The sequence below is a fragment of the Xiphophorus hellerii genome, chromosome 24 (assembly GCF_003331165.1).
Source record: "Xiphophorus hellerii strain 12219 chromosome 24, Xiphophorus_hellerii-4.1, whole genome shotgun sequence".
In the NCBI taxonomy this organism is placed as follows: Eukaryota; Metazoa; Chordata; class Actinopteri; order Cyprinodontiformes; family Poeciliidae; genus Xiphophorus; species Xiphophorus hellerii.
Window position 1 is genome coordinate 4,867,157 of NC_045695.1, and position 9,943 is coordinate 4,877,099.

The 9,943-nt window shown below is 44.8% G+C and overlaps 1 protein-coding gene and 1 long non-coding RNA gene across 3 annotated transcripts; one reads left to right on the top strand and one right to left on the bottom strand.

Annotated features, from left to right (window-relative positions):
* On the top strand, positions 1 to 3,758 carry LOC116715762 (uncharacterized). The gene is made up of 3 exons (XR_004338248.1): positions 1 to 912; positions 3,162 to 3,274; positions 3,388 to 3,758. It is a non-coding gene; the product is annotated as an uncharacterized LOC116715762 (long non-coding RNA).
* A 1,102-nt stretch (positions 3,759 to 4,860) lies between these two features.
* Positions 4,861 to 9,573, bottom strand: LOC116715759 (long-chain specific acyl-CoA dehydrogenase, mitochondrial-like). 2 transcript variants are annotated; one of them, XM_032556380.1, is made up of 11 exons: positions 9,506 to 9,573; positions 7,368 to 7,547; positions 7,159 to 7,296; positions 6,894 to 7,058; positions 6,743 to 6,809; positions 6,517 to 6,681; positions 6,340 to 6,441; positions 6,139 to 6,252; positions 5,447 to 5,574; positions 5,278 to 5,364; positions 4,861 to 5,178 (listed from the first exon to the last, which is right to left on the bottom strand). In XM_032556380.1, the coding sequence occupies exons 1-11, from the start codon at positions 9,556 to 9,558 to the stop codon at positions 5,085 to 5,087; spliced, it is 1,293 nt and encodes a 430-aa protein (XP_032412271.1). In that variant the 5' UTR covers positions 9,559 to 9,573; the 3' UTR covers positions 4,861 to 5,084. The 2 variants fall into 2 exon arrangements, with proteins under 2 accessions (XP_032412271.1, XP_032412270.1); XM_032556379.1 differs by lacking the exon at positions 9,506 to 9,573 and adding an exon at positions 8,006 to 8,168.
* Between the last annotated feature and the right edge of the window lie 370 nt (positions 9,574 to 9,943).

Here is a 9,943-nt window from a genome sequence, read left to right on the forward strand (position 1 = left end):
CACAGAGACGGAGACACATAAACTTCCTGTTATAGCTCGGCGTTAACATGGAGGGCTTTTCTCCAAAACAAGAAAGCTAGTTTTGAGGAAGCGCGGCCGTCGTTTGGAGCTTCCTGGAGTCCAGCCAGGCCAGGCCTTCCAGTCTCAGGAGACTTGTTCTCTGTTCTGCAGCGTCTCATGTACAAGCAGCTGCAGGAGCTCGGCAATTACCTAACAAGGCTAAAAAAAAATTTTTTTTAAAACTCCAACGAGATCGGGAAAGCCTGGGAGAATATTGAGAAAGAACGAGAGTCCTTTCTCTCGGACGGCGTCATCATCCGTGAGGAATGAAATGTGACGCCGGCTGTCAGGGCTGGTTTGGGGAAAGTGGCCGCCAGTCAGCCATGGTGCAGGCAGAGTGTGGATGACTGATTAGAGAGGCCGTGCTGGAAGCCAGCAGGTCACAGGGTGGAGCCTCGCGCCAGATAAGGACTTGGCACATTCAGGGTTTTACTCACCTTGGAATGCTAACCGTATCAGCTGGTTTTATTACTAATATTCATGTGTTTATGGTTATGTTTAGAGATGCTGATCAAACTTTGGATCTTAAACATGACCTTTTACGAATCCCTGAATATGTTAGGATACGTCTGACGGCTGCACAACCTGTTCATCACATTTCTTTGCACAAGATTTTCTTAGATAATGAGATTTCAGTCTGCTCAGCTCTGCCTATTTTGAGCTGTTTTGAGGCCTCCTGTCACTTTAAGCTCCTGCTGACCAACCCCCCCCCCGCCCCCCCCAACTCAACGTTTACACTTGCACGTGAAAATGGCTGCAAACAGATGAGCAATTATACGCCCGAACATCTTTGAAGAGCAAAAGTGGAGCCTCCTGCACAGCAACCACAATGCAACGAGTGGTTTCTGGATGGTAAGTCAACAGCAAAACACTAGTCTTTTACCGGCGGTCGTTGTACAGCACACACAGCGAGAAAACCAGCTGACCAAACTCCAGTGAACCCCAGAGTTTGGGCTTCACTGGAGTTGCTAGGTAACGGGCAGCATCACAAATCAGCGCCTGTCGATGTGTGACATTACACTCCGGAGGTTTTAGAAATGGCTCATTTTTCCAGACACCAAAAAACATAAAGTTACTGCCAAAACCTAAAACTCCGCTGGATGGTTTTTTTTTTTTTTTTAGAAGCAGTAGAAACAAAAACGGAAATATATAAATGAGCAAAATGTGAACTTTAGATCCCCTTTAAGCAGGTGAAGGAGGTGGAGGGTTATCCAGGTCAGGGTGCCGTTTGGCTCCTCTGACGTCTCCACATTGGATTAGACTGCTCTCTCAGTCAGGACTTAATCACCTCCCGAAGCACACATTAGGCACCTTAAGGCCCAAAGAGCCTCAGAAAGACAGAGCAGCAGTAGACCGACACGCGACCCAACACCTAACCCACCAGCAACTCCAGTTTCAGTCCTATAGGCGGCATGTGAGCGCTTCCACAGCTGACATGAGGCGTCACATCGACATGTTCGGGTCAATAGCATCCACACAGAAACCCCTGGAGGTAGGAGGTGGACTCAACCTGCTGGTGCTGATTAGGGTCATTTCAATTACTCCCACTAGCGATTAGACTCAGCCCAATCTGGCGTGATGGGAGGAGGGCTGTGGCTAAAACTTGACACACAGCTAGCCTGCTGAGCTGATGACCTTAGTCAGCTTCCATTTGGTTGAGAAACATTTAATCTCTGTTACATGGGGAAAGTAGTCAAGAGTACAGAGTTCATTCCCAGTTCCTGCCATGCAGCTTGTCTTAATATTAATGCATGGACGTCTTTCCCATTTTGCATACAGTGCTGTTCGATAAAGCTTGCACTAAAAAAAAATATATTTTTAGATATATTTTTAAAAAAACATCTGATTTCTTTTCTTTTTTTTAGAATTCCCCCCCCCCCCCATAAAATATTTCACACAGATTAAAACTAAATAATTAATCTTCATCAGATCGTGTCCTGGAGGGGAAAGCTGTGAACCGTTGCTGCATGAAGCAGCTAAAATTTCCCTTTAAACAAAGCTAACTGTTAGCACAGTGAAAGCATCTCCATTATGCTAACTCAGCTAGCTAGCTTTGACCCGGACGTCATTCAGCAGCTGCAGTGCTAATATTAGCTAGTAGATAAACTCGAATAACAGAAGGTTAAGAAAAAAAAATGCAGTTTTTGCAAAATTACGCTTGCATAAAATGCTTTAAGTTTAAACATCAACTTTTTTGGACTTCTTGTAGCATTTTCCCGTGTTCCAGACAATGCTAATGCTAACTTAGAGAGCAACACTATTAAGATGAGGAGATTTAATGTCTACAACTGATTAAGACTTTATCTATTCATCACTAAGGGTGCCACTCCAATTTCGTTATATTCTAGAGACATGATGACAAATAAAATAATCTTATGTCTCATTTCTTAGTTTTATTTATGTCTTGGTCCTAAACAACACAAGAGGTAAAATAATTTGTCAGAAGTGGGAGTTCTAAACCACCACCTCTTCAATTTTCTGTAGCAGCTAGCTGTGCTAGCCTGTTAAAATTAGCTTCATATGAACAACAGGAGCAGATTCAGTTTCACCAGTGTTTTTTTTTTTTTCATGTGTAATCTCAGAAATTATGCTACAGCAAATATCTTTTCAGTTGAAGTCTTTACAGTATATGAAACTGAAAGCAATTTTTCTAACTTCCTCCCACAGGTAGCTGTGCTGTTGAGCTAACACTAGCCAGTACATAAACATAGATAAGAAGCAGATTTTTTTTTTTTCACGTTTGCATTTCTGACATTGTCTAGTAAGAGTCGAACTACTTTTAATGTATTTTTTTGCAACTGTTCTGTAGCAGCTAGCGGTCCTGTAATGCTAATGTTAGCTTGACGCAAGCGGACACTGCAGGTAGTTATTTTTATTCATGCATGTCTTGATGGTACTCCAACTGCATTCAAAAAATACAGATTTCTGAAAATTCTAAATGGTTTTCAAACCTTTATATATATTTTTTTATACATAAAAGTTTTTTGTTTTTTTTTAAATGTGCATTCAGCACCAAACGCAATGCAGAAACCAGCTTTTTGCTGCAAGAATAGCTGAAAACACAGCATAATACCACCATAATGTTGTTCATTCTGCACCAGAAAGGGTCAAGGCACATAAATCCTTCTGCTAACCGCAGTAAAAACGGCAAGAAATGACGGATGATCCCTTCTGCCTGTTCATCTGAAGCAATGCAGCCTCCTGCCTGCTGCAGGTAAGATTCCTGGGCAGGGCCAGTGCAGATGGCAGCACCTTTCTAGATCATGAGCTCAAAGATCAGACACATTTTTCATCCATCCTTCATAAATTCCCTTCTCTTCCCGGCAGAAAGCGGATTGATTTGCTGCAGCGGACGTTGCATGTCGCAGGGAGATGCAACACCGGCCGGCGGCTTTCAGCACCTTGCAGGCGTGGACCAGAACAAAAGAGGCGGCAGCAGCAGCAGCGGCGGCGGCGGCACCGGATCCCAACCGGTTCAAAGATTTTAAAAACTCCGTGTTAGACAGAGAACAGATTTAGAGATGCGAACTAACAAATCACATCTGATGATGGATCCACATAGCTGCACATGACGCAAATGCAGCAACATTACTCCACACTGCTGCTTCACAAACTTTTCCACCTCCCAGACAGCGCCGCGCTGCAAAGCGCCAAACTCCCAACAGCCACAGGTTTGTAAAAATGTCTTCGTTCTGATTAAAAACCCCCATAAACAATGCGGTTCATGCCTTACCTGCAGGGTTAAGCTGCTGAGCGGCTCTGACACTAATACCCTTGTGTGTGAGAGTGGAGCTGCAGTCACAATGAGAGCGCTGAGGGGCCCGCAGGGCCAGCCCTCTTGCAAATTCAGCTACCGTAAAGCCTCCAATAGGCGCGCAGGGAGGGGAATCCCGATTAAAACTCGCGCAGCATCACTTGGCGGCAGCTGTGCAACAAATGCATGCATCAATGCATGCAGACTGGGCGCTGCAGAGCTCTGAATGTGACTGTTTGGCGAGCAGAGAGGAGTATGGAGGAGCTCCCAGGCTGCAGAGCTGGGTGCTGGGTGTGGCTGTTGCTGAGGAAAGATGGAGAGAAGAGGAGGGAGGAGGGGGGAGGACGGAGCAAAGATGGAGGGAGAGGAGGGGGAGGAGAACAGAGGAGCTACAGTGTCCTGCAGGTGAGGCGTGGCGGGGATGTTCTCAGTCTGCGGCTCCTGCTCCAAATTCACCACCAGGATGAGCTGGAGACAAAATGCAAGTTTACCTCTGATTCAGAAAACCTAAAACAAAGAAATAACAAATATGTGTTTTTCATTACAGAATAGATAGAAATATCCTTTATTGTCTCACAATGGTGAAATTTCTGTGCACCAGCAGCAAAGTGTCAGGCAATAACAGTAAACGGATTCACACAAAGAAAAAAACTGAAAGAAATTCAATATAAAAATTGTGCAGGTGTAAAAAAAAAAAAAAATACTCCAGTCCCGGAGAATTTTAAACTGAGTTGATTTGATGATTTATGAGGCATAAAGTTTAAAAAAAATAAAAATAATAATTATTCACCAGAGAGGCAACAGTTTTCTCTTTATCCGGGCACGCTGGAATCAAATGAAAACTCATTTCTCTTGTTGTTGACAGTCAGCACGCTGGACTGCTGCCACCTACTGGCGGAGAGCAGACACTGCAACTTTATAAAGCAATTCTATGCAAGTTTCACTAAGAGACAAAGGTTGTCAGGGGGATACTTCAATTTGAGTCCAACCTATGTTGCAAAAAAAAATAAAAAAATCTGCTAACATGTTGGAACATATAATCGAGATGCAGATACCGTCATATATTTATTTCAGATTGGCACAAACCTGAGACACAAAGCAAATAACAGGTCAGTTAACAGAAGTCTCACCAATTATTTATGTAAAACCAGCAGACTTTTATTAGAAATGATTTAAATTACATCAGCCAGATATGAAATAGTCCAACTATTCTTTCAACTATATCCCTAACTTTCTTGGTGCTGAGGGAGCATCAAATGTTCCTTCAGTCTCACTTCTGGCTCATGATGCCGCGTGCGATCAGCTCCTTCATGATCTCATTGGTTCCTCCGTAGATGGGCTGAACCCTGGAGTCCACAAACGCCCTGAAACACACACACACACACACGCACACACACACACACAGAGTCAGGCTGAAGCAGACATCACTCAGGCCCCCACCACCCCCAAGCTACTCCACCTACTTAGCGATGGGGTACTCCCACATGTAGCCCCAGCCTCCGTGGAGCTGCAGGCACTCGGTGGCCACCTTGTTCTGGAGCTCTGACGCCCTGCAGGTGACAGGCAGGCGGTCAGCTGTAGGTCAGCGGCTGCTAACCATCTACTAACCGTCTGCCAGCACAGGTTTCTCACCAGAACTTGGCCATGGAGGCGGTGGTGGGGTCCAGGCGGCGCTCTGAGAGGAGCTGCAGGCAGTTATCCATGAAAACACGACCCACGCAGATCTCCGTCTTCAGCTCCGCCAGCTTGTGCTGCACGGTCTGAACGTGACAGAGGACTAGTTTTTATCAAGAACTAAAGAATTTGGAACAAATAAAGCAGCTTTTGGAAGAAGGTAGATAACATCTTCATGGCAAGCCAAACTGAAGGCCTCTTCTGTAAGCATACAGTTTGATCCACTTTAACTGGAGCTGTGCTGTAAATGAATCACCTCCTTCTCACTGTTAAGTACGGTGGTAGATCTGTGACGCTGTGGGCCTAGTTTTCTTTCAAGGTCCCAAGGGAACTTTGTTGGACAGCATGGCATTGTGTCTGAATACTCTTGAATTATGCAATAAAAGACTATTTAATTTAAAGGATTTTAGGAATCTTCACCAGGGCAGCCAATAATTATCTTACATGTCCACGAAAGACTGGTTCAGGGTTTAACTGGAGGGGCAACACAACCTCTTATAGTTGAGATAGTAATTAAAGAATCTGGTCCTGCTCAAAATTTGCCTTGCAAAAACAGAAGAAAATCCCGGACAAGCCCCCAAAATATTGCTATTCTCTCTGGTTGCTAAGCCCCGCCCCCTGCTCGAGTGTGTTAGGGGAATTAAACAGACCTGGAGGTGGGCGACAGTCTTCCCAAAGGCCTTCCTCTGCAGAACGTAGTTCCTGGTCTCCTCGAACATAAACTCACAGCTGGATATGCCCATGTCAGCAATCAACAGACGCTCCTGGCAGCAAAAGCCATCACTGAGGGTCAGGGTTCAGGAGGACCTATGTGTGTGTGGGGGTGTGTTTGCATGGGTGTGTGTTCAGACCTGTGGCAGCTCATTCATCAGGTAGTAGAAACCCTTGTTGAGTTCTCCCAGCAGAGCACTGGCTGGGAGACGCACGTCCTCAAAGAACAGCTCCGCTGTGTCCTTTCAAACAGATCCAGACCAATTCAGCGTCCTGACGTCGAGATGTTCTCAAACATGAAGTAAAAACTGCTCTACCTGCGCCTTCAGGCCGATCTTCTCCAGCTTCCGGCCCTTCTGGAAGCCCTTCATACCGTTCTCCACCAGGAACAGACTGATGCCATGGGCCGCCGTTTTCGCCTCGCGGTCGGTCACTGTGACGACCACCACCACGTCCGCCATCCAGCCGTTGGTGATGAACACCTGAGAGGAAGGAAGCGAATGAAGCCGATGGCGCCGTCCAGAGGAACAGCAGCGGCTTTACCTTGTTCCCGTTGAGGATCCAGTCACTGCCGTCCTTCTTGGCGTACGTCCGTACTCCCTGGAGGTCGCTGCCGCAGAAAACCGACCGGTTAACACCGTGTCTCACCGGTCAATCTGTGACATAAAAAAGGAAGTGGGACTGGGGTCCTCACCTGCCTGCGCCCGGCTCCGTCATGGCGATAGCGCCGATGTGTTTGCCAGCAGTCATGGAGGGAATGAAGCGCTCGATCTGTTCCTTGCTGCCGTAGTTTACAATGTACGGCATGACGATGTCCGAGTGCAGAGCGAAACCCGGCCCGGTACAGTTACAGTACATTCTGAGGAAAGATGGTTACCAGAAAAAAACTCATTCAGCAAAATTCCAGCATTTTCAAAACTCTAATTGCAGTACAGTCAGAGTAGGAAGTGTGGACTCACTGCTCCTCCCAGGTGATGGCAGCAGAAAACGTGTCCCCTCCGATGCCGCCGTGCTCCTCCGGGATCATCACTCCCAGCAGGCCTTGCTCTCCGGCCTTCTCCCACAACTCCCTGCTCACCTCGCCTGCCTTTTCCCACCTGGGAGCACAAACAGGAAGTCAACAGGAGGAGAACCTCTCTCCTGACGTCGGCTTCCTGCAGCCACCTACTCCTTGTGGTGCGGCACCACTTCCTCTTGGAAGAAGCGGCGGACGCTTTGCCTGAAGATGTCGTGGTCCTCGTTGAAGATGCGCCGGGTGCCGATGTCCATCAGGGTTTTGGCGGTGGACGTCTCCGGTCGGACGGAGGTGACCGCTGAGCCCTGCTGCTCGGCCTGAGAGTGCCGCTTCCTGTTCAGACACACAGAACGAAGAAACGTTGAAAGAAAACGTTTCCCCACAGCATGATGCTGCCACTACTACTTTAGCTTAAGGGTCAAAAAGTTTCAATTTGAAGCAGAAAAATTCTCCATATTTTCCTTCCACCTCTTTGTGTTAAACTTCTTAATAAAGCACACTGAATTTTGCATTTGTATCGTTAGAAATAAAGTTTTAAGGCACTGATAACGTCAACTGACGTCACAGCTAACTATGAACGAAGTGTGTCAAAGGTTATTGTGACCTATTTACGGCCCAACTCTGAGTTAAATATAAAATTTTACACTTTCGTCACAGTGTGACGTCAAATACGGCTGCAGTAAAACACAAGGTGTATTTTAGCGTGGAAAAACTGTGATTTTCTCCCCACAGCAGATATTTTGTTTTGGGTATGCCTGGTAGTGAGTGAGAAAGGAAGTGACGTGTTTCACCTGGCCGCAGCTGCAGACAACACCTGTCCTCCCCGTCCAGAGACATTTCTAAATCCAGAAATGCCCGACTGGACAACCTTCTTCAGAAACATCTTCGAACAACACCAACATAAACGCCAAGAAGCGAGACTAGCAGAGATCGTCTAGCTCGTGTGAAGACTGATCACTCGGTCGCTTTATGCAATAAATGCGACAGAGATTTTTTTTTTTTTTTTATTCAATGTTTTTGCTTAAATTAACACACATATTTGCAGATCACTATGAAATTAAATTAAGTAAGTACATTTCACGTGATTTCACGTTTGTCCACAAAAAAGCAGCAGAGTGAGACCTCTTTTCCTTCTGTATTCCTTATGATTCTTCTTTTAGTAAGAGAAACAGGCGGGTTCTTACTGCGTGCTGCCATCTAGTGGTAATAACTAATTAAACATCACTATTCTAGATATCTACTTCTAAATGAATGAAAAATATCAAAAATAAATAATACAGATTTATACATAGATTTATTTTATATTAAGATTGAAAGTGTCGTCGAAAATAGATAGTTTTCGTTATTTTTTTTTACTTTACAGACTATATTTACTTCATCTTATTACCACCAGGGGGCAGCTGTTTTCAACTTTAATAGGGGTGAATTGGAGACATTTGTGGTTTTCACACCACCTCCAAGAGGTATGATCACCCATGTCCCATGTTTGAAAAAAGAAACAAAGAAAGAACGAACTCAAAAAAATGTCTAGTGAGGGGAGAACATTTATTTTGTTTTTGTTTATTGTGGTTTCTCCTTTTCTACGTCAAGATGTATTTTCTAATGTTAAGGGAAACTTTGTTTTGTTACTGTCCCAATGTTTCTGAACAAAAATGTTGATTGTGATAATACAGGATTTTGTTGTCACATTCGATGTCTGGCGAAATTTTATCTCAGGTCTTTTGGATTCTTTGGATCTAGGAAGCTTAAATATGAAAAAGTATCGATATCAGTATTGATATCAGCAATACTGGCATTTACTTGGTATCCAATTGATACCGAAATTTCCAGTACCGCTCACCTCTACCTGAAAGGTTACTGCTTTACAAAGAAACTGCACCCATTTGTACAGTAGCACCTGCATCTGTCCAGCCATTCGCACTGTGCGTACCTTGAATTTTTTCTTTAATCAAAAAAAATTATTATTGGATTGCTTATTATCTAACCCTTTTTACTATTAAAGTTGTGGCGATAAAAGTCTCTCTCTGTGTCAAAACATCTGGTACGTAGCGCACATCTGTGTGAGTCAGTGGGGGTGACACAAGTCCATCCGAAAGCTAAATGTTATTAGTCATTTTCCTTTTGTTTATTTGGCGGCTTGGCGCGCTTTCTGTGAGCTAAAGATGAATGAGCGGAGTTCGAACCCTCCTGCAGTTCTAAGAAGGGTTGTTCGGACCCCGCTTGAGCTTTTTACCGTGTGACATTCAAAGTGGGTAACAAAGGTGACGAAATACCCCCCACGCCCCACTCACGTCCTTAATGCCGACTGAAATAACCTCCTCTCTTTGTCCTCGTACTGATCCATGGCGCTGTATTCACATCAGCTCAGCCTTTTACCTTCATCTTCAAAAGAAACATACATTGAACCATTGAGCTGCAGTGATCCATTGTGCATTCTGATTTGTTTCTATCAAATCTTCATATATACCGATATTCCTCAAGATTACCGCCTGGCATTTATTATTTATTTTACTTCTTTTTACTAGAAAATGGGAAGAAAAGGCCCTATGGCTCATTTTTAAAGAATACAGTCCAGGAAAAACGTAAACGTTCACTGACCCTGAAAATATGTAATTTAAGGCCAACCAGCAGCTACTCGTGGAGTTGTGGAGTCAATTTAAAGACCTGGACAGTCGGAGCCGATCTGCAGCTGGTCTCCGCTCGGTCTCAGGCCCCCTTCAGAGCGCCAG